The sequence below is a fragment of the Protomyctophum parallelum genome (assembly GCF_964188405.1).
Source record: "Protomyctophum parallelum genome assembly, chromosome: 4".
Taxonomy (NCBI): domain Eukaryota; kingdom Metazoa; phylum Chordata; class Actinopteri; order Myctophiformes; family Myctophidae; genus Protomyctophum; species Protomyctophum parallelum.
Genome location: NC_139700.1, coordinates 2686293 through 2713933, shown reverse-complemented (window position 1 = coordinate 2713933; position 27641 = coordinate 2686293). Strand labels below are relative to the sequence as shown.

General features: G+C 43.4%; 3 protein-coding genes across 6 annotated transcripts in view; 2 read left to right on the top strand and 1 right to left on the bottom strand.

The window, feature by feature from the left end:
* The window catches only part of ndrg4 (NDRG family member 4), a 61853-nt gene extending 52523 nt beyond the window's left edge, over positions 1-9330 (top strand). For 2 of the 3 annotated variants that reach the window (XR_014569167.1, XR_014569168.1), the window contains 6 exons: positions 696-747; positions 1755-1802; positions 2463-2498; positions 2597-2648; positions 4673-6166; positions 6327-9330. Coding sequence is in view for 1 of the 3 variants with exons in the window: in XM_083763503.1 (XP_083619629.1) it covers positions 696-747; positions 1755-1802; positions 2463-2498; positions 2597-2648; positions 4673-4827 (343 nt within the window). In the remaining 2 variants the exon portion in view is untranslated. Of the gene's footprint in view, positions 1-695; positions 748-1754; positions 1803-2462; positions 2499-2596; positions 2649-4672; positions 6171-6326 lie in introns of those variants that run through there. The other variant, XM_083763503.1, reaches the window with a different exon arrangement.
* Positions 9331-9475: 145 nt separating this feature from the next.
* On the bottom strand, positions 9476-13964 carry LOC310858067 (olfactomedin-4-like). 2 transcript variants are annotated; one of them, XM_083764122.1, is made up of 7 exons: positions 13884-13964; positions 13349-13477; positions 12564-12776; positions 12063-12213; positions 10972-11193; positions 10682-10850; positions 9476-10472 (listed from the first exon to the last, which is right to left on the bottom strand). In XM_083764122.1, the coding sequence occupies exons 1-7, from the start codon at positions 13926-13928 to the stop codon at positions 10037-10039; spliced, it is 1365 nt and encodes a 454-aa protein (XP_083620248.1). In that variant the 5' UTR covers positions 13929-13964; the 3' UTR covers positions 9476-10036. The 2 variants fall into 2 exon arrangements, with proteins under 2 accessions (XP_083620248.1, XP_083620249.1); XM_083764123.1 differs by having other exon boundaries at positions 13355-13477.
* Positions 13965-16147: 2183 nt separating this feature from the next.
* On the top strand, positions 16148-21009 carry LOC310858072 (olfactomedin-4-like). The gene is made up of 5 exons (XM_083764128.1): positions 16148-16259; positions 16887-17045; positions 17588-17800; positions 18772-18904; positions 19791-21009. Exons 1-5 carry the CDS (start codon positions 16206-16208, stop codon positions 20663-20665), a joined length of 1434 nt encoding a protein of 477 aa, XP_083620254.1. The 5' UTR covers positions 16148-16205; the 3' UTR covers positions 20666-21009.
* The last annotated feature ends 6632 nt before the right edge of the window (positions 21010-27641 follow it).

The window sequence follows — 27641 nt, the reverse complement described above, 5'->3', positions numbered from 1 at the left end:
GGCGGAGGGTGTGTAGAGCCCAGGATTACAATAGATAATTGACACAGGGGTGAAAAACGGGTTACAAAATTGTGGGATAAAAAAAAACAACCCCTGATTTGGAGACCACTACAAAATGATGTGCTATTATTATGCTATTAGTCAAGTGCTCTATGAATTGAGAAGGGATTTCTGACACATTTCTGACTCATCTGGCCATGCACGTGTCATGCACGTACCCTCTTTTTTAATGTTTTTTTGTGGCTTTCACCTTTATTTTGTAGAGGGATATATCGAAAGTGGGCTGACAGGAGATGGGGGGGGGGGGGGGGGGGGGTGACATGCAGTAAAGGCCGTTGAGTTCTAGCCTGGTTAATAAACCAGACTAATATCGCACGGACCGCGGGATATTAGTCTGGGGAGGCTCAGCTTGGATTTCATTTCCAGGGAAACATTTTCTCTTTGACGCAATTGGTCAGAGCTACTGTCAGTCAAAGGTCTCAAGCATTGAAAGTCACTGTACCAAAGCCCGCCCATATTGCATACCGTGTCCCGATTGGCCGCCCCATTTCTCTGGTGTAGGAAATGGGCGTACAATTGAGCCTCTCCAGACCGTAATCCGCCGTAATCAGGCAATTTATTTTTGCCAACGGCTGATTCGGTCTGGTTTATTAACCAGGCTAGTTGAGTTCATGTTTGTCTGTGTTTGTCTGCAGGTGTCAAGTCATGCTGGTTGTGGGAGACAACGCCCCTGCTGAGGAGGGAGTGGTGAGTCAGCACTTTACTTCACTTTACTTCACTTTACTTCACTTTACTTCACTTTACTTCACTTCCTTTCCGACTTCGGAATAAAAAGGAATGGCTTTCCGAGCTAGTTGGGACAGTCAGGACATCCTCCGGGGGTGCAGCCTGCAGGAGCATGCGAAGAAAGTTCTGAATGACATCAAAAATGTAGATCTCAACATCGTTCCTTCTTTCCGTCCTTCGCTTTCATAATTTCTTTCCAACGCGTCGCGCTGCGACTTGTAGATCCGCCATAGATCGCTTGTAGATCTGCAATTTTCAGCATGCACCTGATCCTACTGGATCTCTTGTCCACTATAGTCCCTTCCTAACATTTTAGTCTAGTTTTTTATTTGTCGACGAAGTTGTCAATATTATATTTAGTCATAGTTTTAGTCATCATCGCTTAGTTTTTATTTCATTTTTATTCAGTTGTCCTCAGTGTAAAACGGATGTCGACGAACATTTTTCGTCATAGACAAAATCAACACTGGCTAGCACACTATATACTACAGTAGAAAATGGCCCTCCTAGTGGTTGTCACGGATGGAAATAAGGAAATTAATTTCATATCCACTTATGCGAGACGCCTACATCACTGTGCTATATTTGTTTGGGCTGCATATTGTATACAGTAGCTGTCGAACGAAGAAATGTACAGTACATTTAGAGCATCGACAGTATTTGTATACTTGTATACCATTATATACCATTGTATACCATTATATCAGCACCACCAGCAGTTGTTAAATCTTTCTTTCTAAACAATAATAACAATTCTAATAACAAGCTGTCCATTGTGTAGTCAGACTGCAGCTCTGTGTCTGCATGCTGGAGTGAGTCATCTCTGCGGCATTATCTCTACAGTATCTGGGTCATGCTCCACCTCTGCACACACACGCACGCACGCACGCACGCATGCACACACACATGCACATCCACACACATCTGGATGGAGCTTTAAATTCAGAGCTGCTGTAATTGTTCTGCAGGTGGAGTGCAATTCCAAACTGGACCCCACCAACACCACTTTCCTCAAGGTACAGTACTGTACAGTATGTGTTTATCACTCTGTCTCTGTTCATTCTCCACTTTAGAGAGCAACCACATTAGGTACTGTATATAGTAATATAATATAATTCAACAAGTTTAAAGGACGACTTTCAACCTATCTTCATAGAATTGGTCCTCACTAATGTTCATGATAAAATACCACATTTTTTTTCTCATAGGAGGGCTCTGGGCAGTTCAGAAACCCGTCCACCAGTGACATCATCGATGGGGATTCCAGGCTAATAGAAACGGCAGGCTTTCTATTCCTGAAATGTTGCAATGCGATAATGGAAGCCATCGTTCTCAAGAATCTAAATACTGTATATACAGTATATATTTTTTAACTTTTTTAACTCAAAAAGATCTGCCTAACGATGATGTCACTGGAAGACGGATTTCTGAACTGCCCACCTATGAGACACAGACCAATTGTTTTTTATTTTTTTTTGCTATTTTATCATGAACATTAGTGAGGACCAATTATATGAAGATATATGTTGAAAAGTGGTGATGAGGTCCTTCAATAAATAAATGCCACAGATTATTAAAAGATCCTGCAATAAAAGAGATTTATAGACATTTAAGAGATATTGATGATCTTGTTAGCAGTTTAATAGCTGTTCTTGTCGTTCTCTCGATCCTGTCAGATGGCTGACTCTGGTGGACTGCCCCAGATCACACAGGTAAGACTTCTGGAAGACAGACGGTTCATCTGTAATATATATATACATATTTGACATAAGAAGAGTAATGGAATAAAACCGTCTGTGTTGCTTCACAGCCTGGAAAACTGACTGAAGCCTTCAAGTACTTCCTTCAGGGGATGGGCTACAGTAAGTATTAAAACATATACTGATATGAGTCAGTGAGTGATGATAATGATAGTAGGGAATTGTCTTTCTGTACTGTACTGTACTGTACTGTACTGTACTGTACTGTACTGTACTGTACTGTACTGTACTGTACTGTACTGTACTGTACTGTACTGTACTGTACTGTACTGTACTGTGTGTGTGTGTGTGTGTGTGTGTGTGTGTGTGTGTGTGTGTGTGTGTGTGTGTGTGTGTGTGTGTGTGTGTGTGTGTGTGTGTGTGTGTGTGTGTGTGTGTGTGTGTGTGCTGTACGTGTGTGTGTGTGTGCGTGTGTGTGTGTGTGTGTTTGTACTATAGGCTATTTTCAATATTACATAACAGTGCAGTGTGTGTACGTATTGCAGGGACATGTACTGTGTAGGGAACTAGGGATGGAGCTCGATTACAAACTCGATAGTCTCGCGTTACCAGACTGTTTCATCGGAAGAGCTATCATGAGTAAGCGATAAAGCGGAAGTGGAGCCTCCTCCCCACTTCCGTTTCGACTTTACAGTCGCGCAAATGTATTCTAATATAAATATAAATCATCTAAGCATATAGCTTGTTGCTTAGCAGAAAAGGAAATACAAAAATAAAATGTAAAGATATTTGAAAATATATTTCCGTGAACGGAAATGGCAGCTTCCTTACTCTCATGGGGGCTATAGTTCCAGACTCTATAGCATTCGGAGATTGTGGTCTGGCTACGCGAGACTACAAACTCGATAACACATTTACTGAGAACCCGGTATCAATAATATGCTTTGGGCTTGTCGAGCCTGTTATCGAGCATATGACATCATGTCTAAACAAGAGGTGATCGAGAAATCAAATCTAAAATTGTATTGATACCTGCCAATCGTAATTTATTTTTAGACGGTGGTCAGCCACAAACTCTGTCACAACAAGTATACTGGCTCAATAGTGGGCTCGATAAAAGCCTGGATCAATAAGCAGCATCTAATAATGTGCTCATTATCAATAATAAATGAACGCGCTCCATCCCTAGCACTATGTGGTGTCAGTCTCACCCTGTGTGTGTATTTACTGTGTGGCATTAATCTCCCTGTTCTCTCAGTTCCTTATGTGAAGGATCGGAGGATGAGTGGAGGGCCAGGTATTTCCTGCTTCCTGTTCACCTCTGACCCCTGCTCTCTCTGATGACATCAGCATTTTGAATGCATTATATGATTTTATTTTAAGATTTGTTTTTATTGTAGTCTGTTTATTTACTTTATTTTGGTTATCGTTGCCGTTTTTGTATTATTATTTTCTATCTCAAGGATATGAACTTGCATACCCCATCCCTGCCACTGCATTTATGATATTTCCCTTTGCATGGCATTGATTTATTTTTTTGTTATATGCAATATAATAAAGCACTGAGAAAGTTTAGAGGCTGTAGTCTGGATACAGAATACAGCTTCTATAATATTGCCAAAAAACGTAATATTCTGTGATGAAACATCTGTTCTATTATCTGTGTGAACGACACAGACCATTGCATGGTGCTCCTGGAACAGATAGGGTATGAATGTGTCCCTATAGACACATTTGAAAGCTTTAACAAAAGTATCCTAAACATCCACGGCTGTGTTCATTCTGGAATGTTGGTTTGAGACGATCGGTAGCCTTTCGTCACCAGTTGTTCATGAAGCTGCTCTAATGCTACATTTATACTAGAGACGCTCGCCAAAGATCGTCACAGCTTGTTGTGAGCTTGTAGATCCAAGCTCACAACAAGCTGCGACGATCTGCTATTTATTATGCTACACGCAGCACAACTCCACGATATGACCATGTTTACATCAGGCTTAAGAGATGTTCTTAAGTTACACGCATTGGCATGAGCTCCCCATCTCTTCCTTGCATCAAGGCGACGACGATGCGCTCAAAATAAATGACAAACATGTAATTCCCTGAATATTGTTCTCTCTTTCCCCTTTCCCCTTTATGTTATTCGTCTCTTTCTCTCTGCGTTTCCCCACACTCTCTCTCCGTCCCAGTGCCCTCTGCCAGTATGACCCGCCTGGCGCGCTCCAGGACAGGCTCTCTGGCCAGTGCCAGCTCCGTGGAGGGCAGCCGCTCCCGCACCTGCACCCGCTCCGACAGCACGGAGGGAGTGGGCCCGGTCACCCACACCATGGAGGTGTCCTGCTGAGAAGTCAAACCGACCATAACATAGAGGGAAGGAGCGGTGCGAGGGAGGTATAGAGATAGCGGGGTGGTGAGGAGAGAAGGGGATTACTGTATAGGGCAAGTGAACGACAGCAGAAGGGGGGGGGGAGGTACAGTAAGTTGGGATAAGAGAAGATAGACAGAGGAATGAAAAAGGTTGTGTCTGGAGGTATAGTGACAACAATGAGTATGATGGGGGAAACACAACACACTGTCTCTCTTTGTTAATATATCTCTAGGTTCCCAAAGGCCTGTATTGTCTGATGGCTTATGGCACCTAGGGCTGTCACGATTACACATGTAAGCTGATGATTGATCGTCACACAAATAATTGCGATTAACGATGTAATTGTAATTTTTTTGGTTGTTTGTTTTTTTGCATTGAACAACGGAACGTTACAATTTGTATTCCTGTTGTCCTTTTAAGCTTCGTAATCACAAATTGCAGCAGATATGACAAATAACTTATACAATGAGATCACTGGCACTAATTCTTTCTTTCCAAAAGATTTACGAAATAGCGGAAATATGTTTGAAAATGTTTGGACATTTTTACAACAAGGAAACGATTGACGATTATGTAGAAATAATTGCGTTTATCTCACATAATTAGGCGATTATGTAATAATTGTGACAGGCCTAATGGCGTCCTCTTCCCTCCCTCACTGTAACATAACCCGGCCACCCCCCCTCTCCCCGACCCCCCGTACGTACCCCACTAACACCTCGAAACGTCCACCCTCAGCCTCTCGAAGTGTACACTGAAGGCCTAGCCAACGCTTTGCTTATTTCTTCTTCTCAAAGTGTCATATTTGTGTTTGCTCATCATTGTATCAAATTCCCATTTTCTGCCTTCCCCTAAAGAAATACATGTCATGTCATATACATGTACTACATTAAGAGACCCAACTCTGTCTCTGCTATACCCACAGAAAAATGTCTACAGGATTTTATGAGATTTTTTACACAGTTATACGATATGAAAATGAGTCATGTGTTAAGAAGGTGATTTTTGCTTATTTTTGCTTATCCAAACAGTTTATTTTCATCTCTGTATGTGTGCCCCTTTCCGTGTCAGTGAGTATTGGGGGGGGGGATGTGGGGACTACAGGCTGACAGCCTGACACCGCGTTCCATATAGTGGATTTTTTCTTCATGGAATTACTAGATTTCTTTTTTAAATTCATGACATTTTTTTTTAAGGTTTTGAAATAATAATAATTAAAAACAGAATATAGGAAACAAAAATATAAAGGGGCCCATAAAAATGTGCCTGTGACCCACAAACGTGTCCCGACCCAGTGTTTGGGAACCCCTGTGCTGTAAACTATGGACCGATTCACAGAGGGGTGCCCTGGGCGCGGCCATTACTGAGGTGTAATCCATGGAGCAGGTGCTCCGTAGGCCAGGTGTAGCTAATCAGTGCTGTTGCGCTTAATGGTACACCTCAGTAATGGCCGCACCCAGGAAACCCTCTGTGAGTCAGTCTATAGACGAGGTGGAGAAGGAATAGTTCAGTATATACAGAAAGTTCACTGTTAAAGAATTCATCTTAAGTTCATTATAGTACCATGAATGAATGAATGCAGTCAAACACCGTATGGTTCTGACCGTTGTCGGTTTTTTGTGGTCTCTTATATGACAATCACACTCTGACCCAAACCAAACCAGACCAGACCAGGGGGGGCCGAGGCAGAAACACGTGCACATTATGTTTTTCCGGCTAGGCACATAAGAAGGTTGGGATCACATGCAAACTTTTCAGGTCGAGGCCCAAACTAGTGAAAATAGCAGTTCTACAATTGCACAAGTGGCTTTGCGCCGCGTTGTGAGCTTGTAGATTGGCTACTTTGACTACTACAAAGGATGTATAGGCACAAGTTAATACACAAACTATTATTCCCCCTAAAATCATTCCTCACACTTAAGCATGTGTGTGTGTGTGTGTGTGTGTGTGTGTGTGTGTGTGTGTGTGTGTGTGTGTGTGTGTGTGTGTGTGTGTGTGTGTGTGTGTGTGTGTGTGTGTGTGTGTGTGGGGCAACGTTGTGGCAATCAGAACCTTAACAATATAACATAACAATATTGTCCGTGTCCCAGATTAGCTGGGGAATGGAGCATACTAGCCAACCTTTATTGATATTCATATTAGGGATCCCCAGGTCTGCTTCCCAGAAGTTTGCTTAATATTGTAAAGTATGGTAGTTCCAGTTTCCTATAAAAAAAAAATCAGCCTTTCTTGCTTCCATTCTATTGAGACGGAATGGTCGTGTAGCTTCCACTGCTAATGGTGCGCTTTCTTTCCTGAGGTGGCCTGGCTGTAAGAGACGGAGCCATTTGGGCACCAAGCTCAGAATGTATAGGGCACCCCCACAAAATAATAGACCCCTCCCACAAAACCATGCGGTGCCCCGCCTCTCACTGCCACACCCAGTCGCACCCTAAAGGGCTATCAACTGAAGTCACTTTTATGTTGTGCGGTATAGTTGTGTTCCCCTTCAAAGGAAATTTATAATAGGAAGGGCTGTGATGGAGAGAGAGAGACATTGACGGCTTTTCCACCGGTTGGTTCCCAATGGGAACCGGTTCAGTTATTTTTGGTTCTTATAGTCCATGAGCCAGAGCTCCAAAATTGGAATGTTAATTATGAATTGAGTGGGCAAAGCCATACCTATATTAAATTGTTTATAGGATCAATATAAGTCAATTCAATGATAACACTTCTACAGTAGTAGCTTTTTCATATTTTCAATGTTTTCATATTTTCCTATGTAATGCCTCATTTGCATATTTAAACATTTTACATTTTTAATACAATAAATCATTGTCTTCGTGTAAGTAATCAATTGGGGAAGTTTCATGGTGATAATCATCTAATATAGGTAGGGTTTTGTACACTCAATTCATAATCGAGTACTATAGACGAATAATAACAGTCCACACTAATTATCCATAATGTATAATAGTTAAGGGGTCAGGACAACTAGGCCTTTTCGTGGAGGGGTCAGAATAAAATTTGGACTTAAACTGTTATTCGTCTATAGTACGTTCCAATTTTGGAGCTCTGGCTCATGGACTAAGACCCAAAAAGATCTGAACTGGTGGAAAAGGGTCAGAGAGAGAAGACGAGCCATATAAATGAATGAATGTTCACTCGCTGTGACGATAATGGCAGGAATGTGAATTTGCTGAGGGTTAAGAGATTAACTTCTGTTTTGTGTTACAGTTTAAGAGGATATTGGATGAAGTTGGGACATGTATCCCTGTGGCTACTAAAGTTATTTGAATGCACCCCCACTGCCCCAAGACACCAATTGTTTTGCCTGTTTGAATAATGTTTGATTTATACGTGGCTTCATGCCGGTGTCGTTGCGCAACCACGGCGCGTTGTGAGTGAGCTTGTAGATCAGTTATTTCCGGCGCACAACATCAACATGCAACCAAGTATAATATCAGGCTTTAGTATGTGAACATCATTGAGCGTCATTATCGTGTTTTTCTATGCCCTTCGTTGGGCTATCTTTCCTCATCCAGATTTTGGTTTCCTCTCCTATACAACATTCCTACCTGTACTGCAGGGGGGGGGGGGAGGGGCTCCTGGATGTATTTTGTCCCTTTGAAGTGCTGTGCGTTGATGTCAACGTGTCCCCATTATATCCTCTGATCTTCTCACAAACGTCTGGCGCCCAGAATTCTTATCTTATGAACCCTAACCATCTCCCATGATGATAGAACCCATAAGATCCTCCCTGGTTGTTGTCGAGGTCTATTCCATTACACACAGTTGACACATAAACACGTTTGGGTTGTGGACTGCTGAAATGGAACTAGGTTTCAGTATAAGTCTAGCCTCGTTCCCAGGCCGTACTCATCTGCGAAGAGAAAAGCCTGGTCACAACCTAAGGCAGAAACACAATCGGCGGAAGTGTCGGTCCGGAACATCCGTCAGATGTATTTCCCCCGGATACAATATTTTCCCGACCAATCACAACGCTTGTTATTTCCTTGAGCGGTACTTCCGCCAAAATCCTGCAACTTCCGCCAAAGAAATTATAGCCTCTACAGCGTCAGTCTTGCCCAGCGTGGTATAAGTCCATGAGTTCCGAAAATGTTTGCATTGTTGTTAAGAAACTCGCTTGCTTTTCGTCATTGCTGTCTGAACACTGAACAATTTACAGACTAATTGCTCCTTGCACCTGTAGATAATTTCTATTTGTAGAGCAGGCTACCCAACACTGAGCACTTGCAATTGATTGTGACAAACTTTGTCCCCTTGCGTTTCTGTTTTTATATAGCAACAATAGGGACATCATATTGTATTATTATTCTTACTGCGAGCATTCTGGTTGATTTATATTGAGCAATAAGTTCCGTTCTTTTTTTCTTTTCTTTTCTTATTTAGATTGTTTGATATTGTGAGTCTTCCCTTGAGCTTGTTTCTATTCACTCAAAGATAGAAGGACACTTACCTGCTTTGTCGTCATTCAGATGTGTACTGTAAAGTTTAAATATTATAAATACATGCAGTATAAGTAAGCTATGTGTCTGTCCATGTACCGAACAAGTAATGAATAAAAAAATAAAGACTACGTCGTTTTTTTATGTTAAATGTCTGAGAATTTTCAACACTTGTCGTCATCCATATACATACATATACATTTTACATGGTAAATGTGTGGATATTACTAGTGTTGTAGTCGAGTCCACCTAAAGCGAGTAGTCCGAGGGGGGACGAGTCCGAGTCACAGCCGAGTGTGGGAGGGGCTCGAGTCCGAGTCGAAACTGATGGAAGGCGAGACCGAGATCAGATTTCTTCTCATTTGATATACATAAAACACTGCCAGAGCAGGCAGGTGCGTCAGCTACACTCCGTTACTTAACAAGATAGCTGTCTATTAGGCGCCACTCTTATAATTTAAACGTGAATGGACTCCTCATAATATGGGTATAATTTATTTCATTGCATTGAAGTGACTCGTGACTCGAGTGGACTCGGTGGGGGAAGAGTCCCGAGTCCCTTGGTCCGAGAACGAGTCAAGACCGAGTCAAATTATGGGTGAGACGAGACAGAGTCAATGAAAATGTGGACTCGAGAGTGAAGACCAGACCCGAGAGCGGACTCGAGTACTACATCACTAGATATTACATCTGTTATGATTCGATTTAGGCTACTGGTGTGGTAAATAATTATCCGGTCACTCAAACTCCACCTCGTAGGACACCATCTTCCCGTCGCCGTAAACATACAGCATCTGGTCCACGGGACTGTAGTTGAGGGACATGATGTTGGCTGACATCTTCTGGATGTATATGCCAACATCATACCTCTCGAGTCCCGTCGTGGTGTCAAAAGCGTAGAAGATCTCCTCGGCGCCAGCGCTCACGTAGCGCGTGGCGTAGAGCATGCCACATGCCACGAATGTGTTGGTGACCGCTTGCTTGTAGAGTGAGGTGTGCCAGGTCTGCCCGAGCGTCGGCTCTTTGCCCGGCTCTACCTTGGACAGCACCAGGTTGCCAAAGTCCTCAGAGGTGGTGTAGATTACCCAGACGCCGCTCTCGTCGGTTGCCAGGTCCAGGTCTGTGTATGGGTAGCACTGACCAATGTGGCAAAAGTTACTCTTAGAGTTAAACCTATACACGAGAGAGAGAGAGATTAGTATACAAGACCCATGTTAATTTCTGACTGCATGGAAACTGTAAAAGTTTACCCGATCACTGATACCCTTAAAGCCAAATTGAAATAAGTATGTAAATAAATACACACAAGATAGGTAGGTAGGTAGGTAGGTAGGTAGGTAGGTAGATAGATAGATAGATAGATAGAAAAGGGAATATTTTACCTGGTGCCTTTGGGCAACTGTACAGAGGTAACACTAAGGTCTGGCAGGTTGAATCTACATATAGCGTCTTTGTTATAACAGCCATAGTACAGTGCCTCTTCATAGAGCACAACGTTTGGGCCTTGGATGGTGTTGGTGGTGGGGTTGGAGGAGGAGATTAGTACATTGCCTGTAGGAAGAAATACAAGAAGAAACATACTAGTAATAATAGTACATGATACCTTTACCATGAGAAAATAAAGCCCTATTCAAAATGTACTTTTTTTTTTTTTTTTTTAAAGCAGATCTACCTGGACGACTCACTCCGACAATCAGGGCACTCAGACTGGAGAAACGGCGTACATAATGAGCATATGCGTTGCTGGCTGTCAACATCACCAGCCAATACCAGCTCTCCTTTCCTGCTTCAGGTTTAACATCGCGACCCCAGGCCCCATATGGGTTTGAGCCAGGCGCTACGGTGGAGACCCTGGGCCCGGTGACGTTCACCATACGTCCAAGAGGGCAGTTCCCTGAGAGCACAGAGTGGGAAAAGAATGGTGAGGAGAGGAGAGGGGATGGCAGGGCAGGGCAGCGGAGGGGAGGGGAGAGGAGAAGAGCGACTTAACCTGACTCTGCCAGATGGAGCGGTATTGAGTTCACAATACAGCCTCCATCTGGGATCGCTCAGGGATTGGCATAGAAACCAACCCGCGCCGAGGTGAAACAATCAGCGGCAGCTACGGGCGGGATCTTGGCGAGACCAGGTGTGACGGCAATTGTATTACACAGCTCCTTTAGAATTGGAAAATCGTCTTCTATGCTTGAGAGCAAGCGAGAAGCGGTGACATGACATGCTGTATACACATCTGACACAGTATTTAACACTTTTATCGTCTGCTGGGGTTGTTTCCTTTCCTGCTCCTATACGTCATGTGGACACGTCAATGTGATTGCAGGGCTACAGAGATCCCTGATGGAAGTTTGTGAAACAAGTGTGAAGCAAGCATCTGCAATCTGGCGGAGTCAGGTGAAGAGTAGCCTCGGTACCAGGCTTTCATTTTTGTTGGTGCAAAACATTTAAAGCCTGGAGGAACGCATTGGCCGCTCTGGTCTAAAAGTGGGAGTCAACCCTTCCGGGTGGGCGTCGCTCCAAATTATGTGACGTAGCGCTGCACTAGGGGGGAGAGGAGGGGCCGGGGGTGACTGACAGATCGATGAGATCCAATCAGGGCGTGTGCAAATCTGAGCTGCGAGCCTGCGACCCGCCCCTCTAGACCAGAAACCTAACACGTTAGCTCAGGCTAGGTGAAGAGCGACTGTTAAGCTAAAACCTCCACTGCAGCTCTGAGGAAGTGAAAGGGCTTGAGTAAAGTCACGTCTGGTGAAATGTGGGACATACCTTGTGGAGGCTGAGTGGGCGGGGCCATGGGCTGTCCGTTTCGGCACTGGTCCAGGTCTCTCTTCAGGCGAGTGTTGGCCTGGTCTCTCTTCACAACCTGCATGCTGTCGTACGTTTGAATATCTCGCATCTCCTTTTTCATCTCCTGCAGCTGTAAGACAGCCGGGCTTTTATTGCGTGTCACAAACCTTTATATAAAACATAATCCAATGATGGCCAAACAAAAGTATTTTTTATGGCATTAAATATATGTTATACACTATGCAGTAAGATTTTTCGTTTGTTTTTTTGCAATATACAGTATATAGTGATTTGGTCGACTACTACTGTACATGTATGAAATTACCATACCATTGGCTACACCAAGTTATACAAATAAAAAAATAAACTCAAGGCTGCCTGACTGTGTGTTGTGGGTTCGACATTTCTTTGCCTTTATTGATAGGTCAGTATCCTATCAATATCAATAATAAAAAAATAAAATCGGTTTTGTATATCTACCTTGCGCTCAGTGTCAGTGTTAAGGAGCTGGGAGCCCACGGTGCTGTTACTGAGCTGCTGGATGAGCTTTAAGACCTCCGCCTGCTCGTTGTGGATGACCTGCAGGCTGACGGCTCCGTACAGATCCCCGTCATCCTCCCTCTCCAGCTCCGACACCATGGCCTCCAGCTGGGGCAGACGGTGCTCCAGGCCAAGCAACAGAACATCTATATCCTGGAGCGAGTCCACCGTTATTTATTAGCTATTGATTGATTGATTGATTGCTTTATTAGTCAAAAATGTAAGCAGCACGGAGGTACAGTAGAGTAAAATATTTAGGCTAAAGGAATAACACAAAAAAAGTCTGGGAATTTTTTCCCATTGTTTTCCATTGTTTCCCAATTTTTTCCCCAAGAAATTACATCTGGCCACAAAAGATCACAGGATCTACTGAATGTGAAGGTAGCCTATAGGGGGGAAGCCACACGGCGTGTCATATGCTCAATATGTCAGTTTGACTCATTCAGTAGATCCCGTGGTCTTTTGTGGACAGATATAATTTCACTGGGTCTAGTAGGACAATAGTAAAGAATAAAATAAATAAATCACTATAACATTTTGTAAAGAAATACATATTTAGCCCCATGCTCGAATGCCCCCGCCCCCCTGTAAAAAACAGCTAAAATCCCTAAAACGAAAGAAAAAATGAAAAAATACACTCACCTTTTACTTTCTCTAATAACAACCTAAAAAAACTAAAGTTGTCCTTTAAGTGTAGGTTGCTTGAAAAGCATTGCTGTTTTGACCCTTACCTTCTGTTGTTTGTATTTCTCATTGCATGTTGAGGCACTGTCCTCCACAGTCCTCAACTGATCATGAGGAAAAGGCTTCTCCAAATTCTTTAACTCGCAGACACAACCAGGGGAAGACGCACCCTATATATGGAATATCATGAATACATATAGTATAGATTCATTACCGTTTGCTGAAACAACATTGTGCAAATGGAAATATCTATGTATTTTAAGAGTTTAGAGAACACACAGCCTTATTCTTTATTTCTATTATTAGCTACCATTGTTGTCCAAATATGATTTGGTCTTACTCCATAAGCTGTAGGCGAAACTTCAATTTGGAGATCATATATTTTCACTAACTGTACTGTATAATACACCACCCCCACCACAGCTTGCACTACGTAGCTATTTATTTCAGCATATATTCCCAAAAGACAGCAGGTAACTGAATACTGAATGTATGTTGTTAACAAACAAGTCAAAAAATGGACTTGTTGTGACAACAAGTCAATAAACCCCATCCTGGTTATATGTTGTTTCTTACCTGGTGGGCAACAATAAGCAGAGCACAAAGTTGAAGAAGCTTCATGGTGGATCGGCCGAACGAAGCAAAAATGACACTTCCCCTCAGAGAGCATGTGGAATAAGACCACGAGTTGTCAGTAGCAGCAACCAGGGACGTGCACACATAGACATCAAAGGGGGCTTCAGCCCCTGCCCCTTTACCCATCTGTAAAACAATTAACTGCCCTCTCCAGACCACGAATGCCGCATTTGCTGCAGCATTTGCAGCAAGAAATGCAAATGCCACTCCTTTCCATGCATACCAGCATTCAGGAGAATTGCTTTTTTTCCCAAAGTCTCCTGAACTTGAACACAGTATTTTGCGTTGATCAAATTTGGCAGCAACTTCTATCTTCTGAACACTCCCTCCCTGGGATCAAGTTTTGGGTCCTCTTCAATGTCATCCATGACTGTCTTTGCATGAGACATGCACAGCAGTCATGAAAACCCTAGCACTAAGACTTTTCAATTCATCAGAACATTTAATATAAATACTTATATACACTTATATAGATGAAAAACAGGAAATCATCATATATATACTGCAGTTAAAGAATGTAAAAAATGGGAAAAACATGTACAGTATATACTTTGTATATACTGACTTTGATTATAATACTATAATAGAATAAATGAAATGAGTCACAATGTGGTCATGGAATTAGGACTACGACAAAATCCCCATGAATTCAAGGTTTCAAGGCGTGTTCACATTTGGGGGAACTATATAATATAAGGTATTAAGATGACCATAGAACAATAGGCTACTAAAGAAGAAAAGGTTCTGCACAATTAAAAAAGGGCCAAGTTTTAGGTCCACAGACATTCATCAAGGTAAGGCACTCTGACCAATTTAAAAGTCTTCCATCAACAAATAATTATAGCTCAGTAATTGTGTGTTTCATTGACCATTGTTAAATTGATTAGTACAAGAACCGATTGGCAAGCTATAGCTCCTTGTTCAAGTTCGTGCATCTAAAGAGTTTTACGGGTTAACTCTAAAGTTGTCTTTTTTAAATGTGCTTCAATCATAAGTATTGTATAGAGGAACCGCAAATGGGGAATAAGAGCTTTATGCGGTTTCCAAATCCATGGGAAATAATATATGGGGAATTGAAACTGAACCCGCAGCAACCTGGTGTGTACTATGCAGGCCAGGTTATGTAGGCTACTATAAGGCAAGGTTTCCCATACCTTTCAGGCTGCGAATCCCCAAAATAATCATAGCTGAACTGGGGACAAGCACTTTGAAATTGTAGGCAATGCAAGTACAAAATACGACCCGTTCAGATTTACTCCACTACAAGTAAAAGTAGCTCAGTCAAAATGTTTCTCGAATAAGAGTAAATGTACTTAAGTGTTCAAGAAACGTATTAAAGCAAAAATTTTTCACATGAACAAATTGCTGTAATATTTTTACAATTATTTTATAGGACCTTGGTCACCTTGTAACTCATTTCAGAGAAATAACTCTGGAACCACCTGCACTGCATGCTGTGCTTGCTTGTAGATTAGAACTACGTTATACAACTTGGTTGCCACATGACATCACGGTGGGCATGCTGATTTTAGGTTGCCCTAAGACATACATTAAAAGTCCATAGACTTGACACCATGTCTGTGGGCACTGTGGGCCACTGATTCAAAATAAATTATTAATCCACAAAACTATTTGTATTGTTGAACTATTTCTACCATATAACGCAACCTTCGTTCAACTTTGACCCCTCTGTCACATGGAACTATATTGTTTTGTGCTGCTGATGGCGCAAGAAATAGTGGTGTGACAGAGGGGTGTTAATTTAACAAATGTAACCAAATGGACCCTTTCATGTTTCCAAGTGTACACTTTCAGAGTTACAAAATGATAAATAAACTTTGATGATTTTACGTATCAATTTGAACTGTCATTAAAAACTCAATATGTAATCAAAAATATTCTAACAAAAGCCACATCATTTGATTTTATACAGCCTATGTATAAATCTCTTTCAGGATACAGAATGCAATGGATGTCCTGTATTTCATAAACGGGGAATCTACATGATATTGCTAAACTATTTCCATGGGAAGTGAGGAATCTGATCATTTATTTCGTTTTCGTTTCTGCTTTATTGTTTGTGTAACTATAGATGACGCAGCATAAATCATGAATGTGTGCGTGCGTGCGTGCGTGCGTGCGTGTGTGTGTGTGTGTGTTACGTGTTAGATTATATGTTCCTGTATTGAGAAAGAGAGGAAAGAGAAGTCACATTTTAATGTAGTGTTGTTTTCCTCTCCTCAGATTCAGTGTGAAGTAATAATGGCTCCGATGCAGACCGTGCTCCTGCTCCTATTGATGCTCATGTCATCCACAGTGAGTAACAACTGATATTCTAAACCCATTAAAACTTGAGGTCGATTCTACAAATGTCTTCTCAATCCTGTAATAGTTTTCTGGAAAAACATTATATTGCTATATCAGCGTGCTCAAACTTTTTCATGTCAAGGACCCAAAAATGATAATGTAAATTATTTGTATACCGCTATCTGCTATATTTTGAATAGCAAACGTGTAAAATGTGCGGTTAAAGTGGTTAAAATTATTGTGACGCTATATTAAAATAAAATGGTGCATTTATATAGAGCTTTTATCCAAGGCGCTTTACATAATTATAGATTGTGCATTACATTCACCCATTCACAACACACATTCATACACCTATGGTGGAGGAAACCATGCAAGGCACCAATCTGCACATCGGGAGCAAGCGAGTTCAGCGTCTTGCTCAAGGACACACTAACTCTGGGGGAGCCTGTGAGTAAACCGGGAGCCTCACGGTTCCCATCCGGCCACTAAAATGTATTTTTTGCAAGTAGCCTACTTAACTCCTTTGCTATATCCTATATTTCTTTTACGTTCGACACTGCAGGTGCGTGGACTAATAATGCATCATAGCACACAATGTCAATACTCATGGAGTTGCTTCTCTGTACACCACAGGGAGACAGCCATGCCCAACGTGTCGATGGCCAGGAGAAGGACGGCACGTGTGTGTGTCCCGTGAACGGCAGCATGTGGATGTTCCCCGTCGCGAAGTACGAGAACGTCCAGGATCAGGTCAAGGGCTGCGAAAACTCCTTCAATACACGACAAGATAAGGTGATCAAAACCTCCTCGACCATGAGCCGTAAAAGAGTGCACTGATTTATATTTGGGACATGTAAGGTGCTGAAGTGATTTATTTGGTTCTTTTGTTAAAAGAATGTTGAATAGCTGCTAATAGAATATTTGTTCAGTAACAGACGTCTTCCCGTCTCTCCAGCTCTCTACAGAAAATGCATCTTCGAGTCGAAATACATTTTTTTATCCAATCAGGATAAAGAACAACAACAATATATTAGGATAAATAAGCATAACAAGCATTTTTCCTCTATACGTGTCCTATAACTGGGGGGGGGGGGGGGGGGGGGGGACGACTAGATCATATAAACGTCCCGTGGTTGCGTACCTGTGAGCGTCCCTCACTCTGGTCAGTGAATCAACCAACCAATTATTTGGGAAGTTTCTGCTTCTGTGGCCTTTCAGACAAACCCCCTGGAGTTCACTAACTCTGTGTGTGTTCCTCCTAAGGTGAGAGTGTCCAGAGAGCGTCTGCCTGGGATCCCCTGGAGTTCACTAATTCTGTGTGCGTTCCTCCTAAGGTGAGAGTGTCCAGAGAGCGTCTGCCTGGGATCCAGGCTCTGTTCCAGAACCTGACAGCCCGTCTCGAGCCCTTCCAGTACCTGCAGAACATGGGCCTATATTCTGCGCTGCGCCTGGGCCAGCTGGGCCAGGAACTGGAGCAGCTGGAGATGGACATCAGCTCCATCCACACGGCGAAGCCCACTGACGAGACGCACAGACTTTCAGAGGAGGTACGGCAGAGCTTCGACCAGAACTCAACCAAGGGTGTGGTGCAACTAGCCTGGGCACCATTTCATTTAGGGTATATGATCCTGTCGGGAGCGGATGATATGGGTCATATCATCCTCAAACCCTCAAACCGATTTTTCTCAATAAAAGCTACAGGCTACGAGAGCTTTTATTGAGAGGGAAAAGGAAGTTGCCGCCGTCTGTTGTTCCTGCCTGTCGACTACAAAACAATACTACAACATGACGTAACGATATCATCCGCTCCCGACAGGATCATACAGACTTTTGAAACAGAGACCAGGCTTTCCTCCGAGGTGGTGGAAAGCCTGGTGAGGCGAGGTTAATATAAAACAGCTATATAGCGCCGAAGTCCTGACGTCACTCGCTCATCCCCTGGTTCATGGAAGTTTTTCTCAATTGTCTCATATAACCATTGTGGTCCAAAAATGAACAAACTGTCTCTGCGATATTGTAATGTACATGAACCTGTGGACTTAGCACCCTCTACCGATATTGACGTCAGACTTTGGTGCTCTATACTAGCTGAATTATAGCTTTTTATTTTTGTAATGATCAAATTGCCTGTGTACTGTAGTGTGTGAAGTCTCTGTGTGTACATCATAGAGTATAAAGAAGGATAGAGACCGAACTGGAGCGTTTCTATCTGCAAAGTGTCAGAGTTTGGAAGCGCTCGTTATCAGTAAAGCAACCTCCTGCTCATGCCTCCTGCACGCATTATGTACAAATTCAAAACAGGTGGTATACGCATGGGCCTTCCAAACTCCAACACTTAGGAAAGAAACTCACCTGCAGCTCATAACATGTCTACAGTGGACTTTTATGAAACAAACACTTTGTAGATAGAAAGAGGCATAATTCAAGCTTTCTGTGTGTGTGTGTGTGTGTGTGTGTGTGTGTGTGTGTGTGTGTGTGTGTGTGTGTGTGTGTGTGTGTGCGTGCGTGCGCGTGCCAGGTGGGTAAACTGCGGAACGATGTAAAGAGGATGCACCGTTCCGACGACATCAACATGAGGAGCGTCAGAGGCAAACTGCGTACTTTGAAGAACGGCGTTAATTCCTGTCGAACGATCCCCAAAGACTTCAGAAGTAAGCACACTTTTATAATACAGGATTTTTGTGTAAGAAAATGGAGTGTAGTGGAGTAGAAGTAAAAGTATTGAAATTAGGAAATACTCCAGTAAAGTAACAGTACCTCAAAATTAGAACTTAGAACTTGAAAGTACTTACTTTCAAGTTCAAGTCTATTGGTCAGTTTTCTGCTTCTATGGGCCAACAGCCTGGAATAAACTCCCATTACATCTTAGACAGGCACCCTCCGTAGCCATATTCAAAGCACAGCTCAAGACCCACCTTTTTACTCTTGCCTTCAGTCGAGTTTTTTTTGTTCTTATACTGCCTTGCCTGTTTTACTGCTGTTTTTTGCTCTTTGCTATTGTTTTGTATTGTCTTTTTGCTTGCTTAATTGTTACTTTACGTTTCTGTTTTTATCTTCTTTTGCCCTGTAAAGCACTTTGCGTTGCATTCTATGACATGAAAGGTGCTACAGTATATAAATAAAGTTTATTATTATTATTTAAAAAAAGATTAAACAAGAGAACATGAATATGCAATGCATACAGTTGTTATTTAGACCAAAAGGGAATATAGGCTTATAATGCCTACACTTTTAATATTAAAGTATTACTGTGTGTAGGTAGGTGTCTGAGGTGTGAATTTAGCCAGGTTTATACGGACACTCCACTCATACATGGCCATGGGCTGCTGTGGCCGGAGTCCCTCAGGGTTCCATACTAGTGTATTTTCAGTTTTCTGTTATTATGGAGAAAGCTTTGGCAGACAATAGCCAATCGACAACCCTATAATAATCAAGGTGAAAAAAGAAACAACAAGAGCACAAAAACGAATACAATACTTCACGCCACTGCACCTGACCCTCGTTAACCTCCTGGCTCCTACCTCCCATTAACCCCAGGCTCGCAGTGCTTCAAGGGCCTCATAACCAACATCAGCGACCCCGTGGTGACCAAGATCGGCGTCTACCAGAGCAGCTACCAGTCCGGCTCCTGGGGCAAAGAGGCCGACAGCAACAGCCCAGCAGCAGAAGAAGACACCTACTGGCTCATGGCTCTGATTAACAACAACGCGTGGAGCAACAAACTGCGCATGTACAAGTCGCACAAAGATCTAATGGCCGAGACCAATTACAGAGACGTCTCCTTCGCCCCGTCCTACACGCACAGCAACGCCGCCGAGGGTCCGAGCGCCGTCCTCTACGGCAACGCCCTTTACTACCACTGCTACAAGTCCGCCGACGTGTGCCGCTACAACCTGACGGACACCACGGTGACCAGGGTGACTCTGCCCGGGACGGGCGTAGGCTTCAGCAACAAGTTCCCGTACTGTTATTACAACTGCAGAGTGTACAGCGACGTGGACGTGGAGGCGGACGAGACGGGGCTGTGGGCCATCTACGCCACGGACGGTAACCACGGTAACCTGGTGGTGAGCCGGCTGGCCTGGGACGGGGAGAAGAAGCTCAACGTGACGCACACCTGGGAGACGCAGCTGTTCAAGAGGGCGGTGAGCAGCGCCTTCATGGCCTGCGGCGTGCTGTACGCCACCCGCTACGTGAGCGAGTATCGCGAGGAGGTCTTCTACGCCTTCGACACCGCCACGGGCAAAGAGGACAACGGCCTGGCCCTGCCCCTGGAGAAGGTGGCTTTAGGAGTGGCCAGTCTGAGCTACAATCCCACTGATAAGCGGATCTACATGTACAACGATGGCTACTTACTGGCTTACCAAGCCCAGTTCTCCAGTTCTCGCGCAACTGGGCCTACATACTACTAGGCATCTTCAGCATATGAGCATACCTTCTTGCGACACTCTGCATCCAATTTAGTATCTGTAGACCTGTTGATTTATGTACTGCAGCTTATCAATGATCTCTTGCCAACCATCCATCCATCCATCCATCCATCTTCAACCGCTTATCCGGAGTCGGGTCGTGGGGGCAACAGCTCCAGCAGAGAGCTCCAGAGCTCCAACAGAGAGCTCCAGAGCTCCAGACAGAGAGCTCCATACAGTTTGGAGATATAATCCATCCATCTGGTCCTTCCAGTAGGACGTGCAACAAGGACCTCCCTAGGGAGACACTCGGGAGGCATCCTAAATTCTGACAAATGACATTATAATATTCATTCATTCTTTCTTTTTTAAGTAGGCCTACCTAAAACAACTACCGGTATAGGCCTATGTGCAAGAACTGAGGTGCTTGAGAACAATGGTTCTCAAGCAATGGCAACAATGGTTCATTGAGGTTGATGGTGTTCCCTAGACCTTTTTTTTTTTTTTTTTTTAACACTATTCCAAGTGGGGGTCCGGTGCCAAATACAATACAAATATACAGTAATACAAATTGGGGGTACTTGACATGAAAATGTTCGAGAACCACTACCTATTCAATTGGTCAAATAGTTGTCAAAATCAAAGATAAATTGAAGTTGAACAACAAAAGGCACAAAAAGGCATAATGATAAAAAGCAGTGATTATCACAACACACACACACACACACACACACACACACACACACACGCACGCGCGCGCACACACACACACACACACACACACACACACACACACACACACACACACACACACACACTGACAGGGACACGCAGCTGGCACAGAAACAGTGGTTTGTGATATCTTCTGTCGACTGTCGAGTTTAACTGTGACAAAGTGGGTTTGGGTGAATGGGTGCAATGCTTGCTGCGTACAGTAGGAGGCTCTACAACCACATACACTGCAGGCGAGGACAGATGTTCATGGCTGCCGTGGCCTGGTTTACAGTAGCTGGCTGGCTGCCCGCTGCCTGGCAGACACACCCAGAATCCAGCTCACATAATGAAAGGCCTCATGCTGGCTGACCCACAGCGTCAAGCCGGCTAAACACTGACTGGTTGGGCCCATGCGCAGAAAGAAACATGATCTACTACTCTTTTACTGTGCATGCGGTCAGGCAGATTTCATGTTTCTCTCAGGGGAAGGGTGCATGGTGTCTGGGGAGGACTCACATGTTTTCTAATTATGCCCTGTGCATGTGTGTGCGTGTGCGTGTGCGTGTGCGTGTGTGTGTGTGTGTCATTTCTTTCTCTCCTTCTTTCGTCATGGCAATTTATTTTTCTATTTTATATGCTGTTAAAATGAATACCGTGTTGACGCGTCTCCTAAAGGCATGAAAAAAGGTCATTTGTATTTGATGGTCACAGTATGCCCAACCCCCTCTTGCACAGATGGTCTAAATACACGTTTTTAAATTGTTTATTTTATTTTATAGGCCAGTCATGGGGCGCCTGTGGTGTCCGAGGCTAGGACCCATGTGACGACACATATAGGCTACAGTATCCCAGCAAGCGCGGTCAGGGGTGGACCTGGACGAATTAGTGACGTCTCGATTGGGGCCAGATCAAGTCAAACAATTACAATTTACAATTTACAATTTAGGCATTTAGCAGACACTCTTAATCCAGAGCGACTTACATTTAAGCAAGAACAAAAGCATGGGAATACATCACATAAAAGCATTTATCAATATCATGAAACATGCGTAAGCTAAGAAAGTAACAGTGGAATATCTATATAATGAAACTATACATACACTATACATATAAACTATACATATTTACTACTATGCTATACATATGTACTATGGCGTGCTATAACTATATACAATACAATTATAGTGCTGTCTACATAACATGCTATAAGTCTGTGTCAAATGCTATCTAAGCCAACAGAAATGCTATCTAAGGGGTTAGGGTAAGTGCTATGGGCCATGATGGAGTCTGAAAAGGTGGGTTTTCAGGCTACGGCGGAAGATTGGGAGTGATGCTGCAGTTCTGACTGCAATGGGAAGTGCATTCCACAGTTTTGGAGCCAGAAGGGAGAAGAGTTTGGGACGTGTGGAGCGTTGGCCCGGCGTTTTTAGTGAGGGTACTTCCAGTTTCCCTGCGTTCCCTGCGTCAAACCATGCAATATAGTCAGATCTGGCCCAGAATATCACCTGATTTCAATCAACAAATTCTGCCCACTATACGACGGACGTCCTTGGGTGAATCGGAGGGAGAGTCCGATCGAGGCCAGATCAACTTAAGTCATATCATAACTATAGTCAGATCTGGCGCAGAATACGCTATATTATTTCAAGTGGTGAAGACAACCTGGAAATGGCGTAAAGATCCTCCCCATTATGTGCTGGGATCTGGCGTATAGCCCTGAACATGACCGGAGGAGACGGGGAATCTTACTATCAAAATAGTGTAGTCTCAGAAAGGCAGACGGCTTCTCTGTTAAAGTGGGTGACAATATTATCACATGAAAAGATGAAATTACCTACCTAGGTTCCATCCTGGAGTGATAAAATGGCCACCAACGTAATAAAAAAGTCAACCAAATAGCAAGATTCCTGTAAAGATCTCCTCACTGGTCAACAAAAACATCTAAACCCAGGAGCCTTTGTACAAGCTTTTCTTCGACTATGCGTGCACCTCTTGGTACCACAGCACCTCAAAGGCCCTTAAAACAAGGCTCCAGACTTCCCAAAACAAACTGGTCAGGCCTACTGGGCCTCACTCCCAGAACCCACCTCACCCCTGCCCATTTTGATAGGCTGGAATGGCTTAGGGTTGACGACAGTCGACAGAGTAGGCCTACAGCATCTTGCAATGGGTCTGGTTTACAAGATTCGCTACCCCACCAAGATACCCATGTACCTAGCTGTCTAAATACTTCCTTAAAGTCCACACTCACAACACCAGAGGGAGTTCAACAAAACACGTGCAAGCCAGATTCGGCTCAAACAAGGGATTACATTCATTTATGCCATTAAAATGTGGAACGCCCTACCAACAGCCATTAAGACATGTGAATCCCTCGACTCTTTCAAAACCGCTCTCAAAGAGCACCTACAGATGGCTGCAATTCGAAACTGGCCCCCCTTTTTACTTTCCTTATATGATGATTTCCTGTTTTTTTGTAGAAGTGTATATGTACGTCTTTAAATGTTCTGATGAATTTAAAATGGTGGACCCTGTTCTAAACAAGTCTTAGTCCTTCATCATGGTTCCGTCCACAAAGTAGCCGTTTTTGTATTGACTTGAATTGGCTTTCGTTTGAAATGTACCCATTCTACATTCTGTGAAATAAAAATGTGATGTAATTTGGCTTGCCGGGAATGGGTGTTCAATTAGTCACGTCCTACGTATATTTTGGACACTATACTGGAATACTATACAATAGCTTGCTGGTTGTCTTGAAGGACAACGTCTGCCCACGGAACTTCTCAGCCTATCTTCTCACCCTATATACCATGACCCACACTTCATGACCACACTGTAGGTGAGAGTAGGAACGAAGATTGCTCGGTAGACAGAGCATTGCCTTCTGGCTGGCCCTCTGATCTAATAATCTACAGTCATTATATCACTCGTTGCCAGACAGACATCATTGCAGGATGCCAGTAAAGAGTGACATCAGCTATACTTTTACTGCACATCATGAGGATCTCATCTGTCTGTCTTATAATGTCTTCACAGTTGCACTAATAGTCACAGTCAGTGGTGGTAAGTAACTAATTACATTTACTTATACTTAGCCCATTTTGACGTGAGATCAGATTCTAAAAATGTCTTCTATACATCCTGACAGTTTTCTGAAAAAGCTATGTTTCTATGTCAGTCGTTCTTCGATTTTTCAAAAATAGCAGACCTACATGCTCGGCACGCGCTATGAGCTTGTAGCATAGCATTGTCATGGTCTGTCGCTCTACAGACCATATCTCCACATCAGCCACTCCCATTCTCCATTCCCTCTCTCAGTCCTTAAGTTGTCACACACCAGTTTCCACCCCCTCTTCAGCCCAACAGTGCCATGCCCATTCCACACCTGAGAACACTAATGCAATCACCCTGCTCCCTATAAGACTGGACTCATTTCACAAACACACTGTCAGTACATACATCCTTGTTCCAGTGTTCTGCCTTGGACTCTGCGTGTGTGTTTTTGGGCTTCTAAGAGGTATTTGTGTTTTGCATAGCTTTAAGCTTTTGGACTCCTGAGATTTTGCATTCATGCTTTTTAAAGTATTGCATTTTTTGGAATTCCTATAGCTTACTCCTTGCATTTCCCTATTTTTGTTGTAACTTATTTCTGCCGGGTTCTGCATTCCTGGTATCGTGACAAGCATAATGCTAACACCAAAAGGGGTTCCCGCCCAAAATGGGTTAAGTACAACTTTGAGGTACATGTACTGTACTGGAATATTTAAAAAGAAATCAGTACTACAATTTGAAAACTTTAGTTACTTTGTAGATTTTGATTATTATTACAAAACATACATTCAAGTTTTTCATGATTTTCATAATTTCTCTCTTTTTTTATCGTTGCAAAAAATGAAAATTTACGAGACAGAATTAGATAGTCTGTATCGTTTGGGCGTTTGATCGTTCAAGATTTTCATATCTTGTTTTATCATCAAAAAACATGAAAAACTAGCAAAAGTGCCCCTCTGGGCACATGTCTCCACCAGGCCAGGTCAGGTTGTGGCCTCCTGGTGGCGCTATAATAGGCCAATATGAAAAGGGTGCCATTTCTTCTTGATGGCAATTGGATGATTTGAGGCATTTTGTTTAAAAAATGTGTTTTGCAAAAATCCACCTGTTGGCTACCCTCCAAATCGGGATATTTCAACACTTGATTTAACCACTTCCCAAAGGTCGGGAAAATGGAAAAGGGAAAAAGTAGAGTATTTTATTCATTTATTTCAGTTCAGTTCAGTTTCAGGATTTGGACACATACATCGACTGCAAATCACCCAAGCGTCACTTTTCAACAGTCTTGTCCAAATGTCCTGAAAAAGGGCTAGGGAGAAGCACTAGGCTTGTCTGGCCCTACCCCTGGGGTATTAAAGTACATAGACCTGGGAGGCAGACTCCAGGCACCAGCAGGAGGTTGGCAGCACCAGCTCTCTCTCTAATTTAAGAATATACAGTATAATTATACACCCAACGTCCATTTCCAAGTTCTCTGCCCTTACTCCTCCCAGCCTATATACCTCTCCTTCCCCGGCTGCTTCTCATCAGCTCCCATCCCACCTCGTATGAGCTCCTTTAACCACAAAACCCAGCCGTCTTCCTCAATCTCATCACAGGTATTAAACCAGCGAGAGAAATAGAGAGGTTTACTTAATACTTAAAATGAATAACATCTGCAAATTGTGAGTCTGTATATTTACTATTTGTACTTTCTCACATTGACTACAGAAATACAGTCGAATCTCTTGAAGAATCACAGTCTCTGTCTATGGACAGAAACAGAGAACGGAGGGGAGAGAGCGAGAGATGGAGAGAGTAAAAGAGTGAGAGGGGAAAGAGTCAAGTGTGTGTGTGTGTGTGTGTGTGTGTGTGTGTGTGTGTGTGTGTGTGTGCACGCGCGCGCAGGGGGGGGGGCATGCTTGTTGGGTGGGACCTGTCTTGATGCCATACGCGGCCTCCTAATGACAAGGCGTCTTTTAGCTTCACGATATAAATAACACCAAGGACAAATCTCTGTTCAGAGGAAAAACCTGAAAAGAATACACACCCTCCTCTGGGGTTAAAATGAGCGGGTGGGTGGAAAGGAAGCAACTGTAATGCTGTGTGTGTGTGTGTGTGTGTGTGTGTGTGTGTGTGTGTGTGTGTGTGTGTGTGTGTGCGTGCGTCCGTGTGTCCGTCACAGTCCGTGCGTGTGTTTTGCTGGTCAGCTGGGCCATGGGGAGACAGAGGACAACCGTAAGCCTGTTCTCTCTTCTTAAATGGGTCACTGTCATACGGTGGTTTAGGAAGGAGCACAGGATTTACAACACACAACACCTGAGTCACAACGCTATGAACTCACGTGTTTTACTGAAGTAAAAGTATCTATACTGCAGAATTACTCTGTTTACAACTTAATAGAGCGTCGCAGTGACAACGATAGGCCCGGAAGAGAATTCCCCATTCATTTTTCCCATACACGTTTCAAAAAGTATTTATTTAAAGACCTTTTAAGCCTCGGACAAAGCCAAATTTGATCTGTCACTGCTATTTATTTTTCTTTTCTTTCTTTTCTTTTCATACGTACAGTATGTGACATGCATATGTCAGTGTCCTCCAACAGCCAATAAGGGAGTAAGGGACTACCATTCTGTAACTTAGGTACGTTTCAAGGTTGGTATAAGGACAATTGCGGGTCTAAAGGATTTAGAGTAGCAGAGAGCTCTAGGACTCAGATCAGCAGTCGCACCCAGACAGCAGCAGAGAGCTCTAGGACTCAGAGCAGCAGTCGTACCCATGAGACAGCAGAGAGCTCTAGGACTCAGAGCAGCAGTCGGGGCTTTAGACAGACAGCAGAGAGCTAGGACTCAGCAGCAGTCGTACCCAGACAGACAGCAGAGAGCTCTATGAATCAGAGCAGCAGTCGTACCCAGACAGACAGCAGAGAGCTCTATGAATCAGAGCAGCAGTCGTACCCAGACAGACAGCAGAGAGCTATATGAATCAGAGCAGCAGTCGTACCCAGACAGACAGCAGAGAGCTCTGGACTCAGAGCAGCAGTCGTACCCTGACAGAGAGCTTTAGGACTCAGAGCAGCAGTCGTACCCATACAGAGGCAGAGAGATTTAGGACTCAGAGCAGCAGTCGTACCCATACAGAGGCAGAGAGCTTTAGGACTCAGAGCAGCAGTCGTACCCATACAGAGGCAGAGAGCTTTAGGACTCAGAGCAGCAGTCGTACCAGCAGTGTTGAG

Coding starts and splice junctions, on each gene's coding strand:
- LOC310858072 (XM_083764128.1), top strand. CDS start 16,206: ATGGCTCCGATGCAGACCGTGCTCCTGCTCCTATTGATGCTCATGTCA. Junction 16,260..16,886: donor TGATGCTCATGTCATCCACA/GTGAGTAACAAC, acceptor TGTACACCACAG/GGAGACAGCCATGCCCAACG. Junction 17,801..18,771: donor CGCACAGACTTTCAGAGGAG/GTACGGCAGAGC, acceptor TGCGCGTGCCAG/GTGGGTAAACTGCGGAACGA.
- LOC310858067 (XM_083764122.1), bottom strand. CDS start 13,928: ATGAAGCTTCTTCAACTTTGTGCTCTGCTTATTGTTGCCCACCAG. Junction 10,851..10,971: donor TGTCGGAGTGAGTCGTCCAG/GTAGATCTGCTT, acceptor TTCTTCCTACAG/GCAATGTACTAATCTCCTCC. Junction 10,473..10,681: donor CAGTTGCCCAAAGGCACCAG/GTAAAATATTCC, acceptor TCTCGTGTATAG/GTTTAACTCTAAGAGTAACT.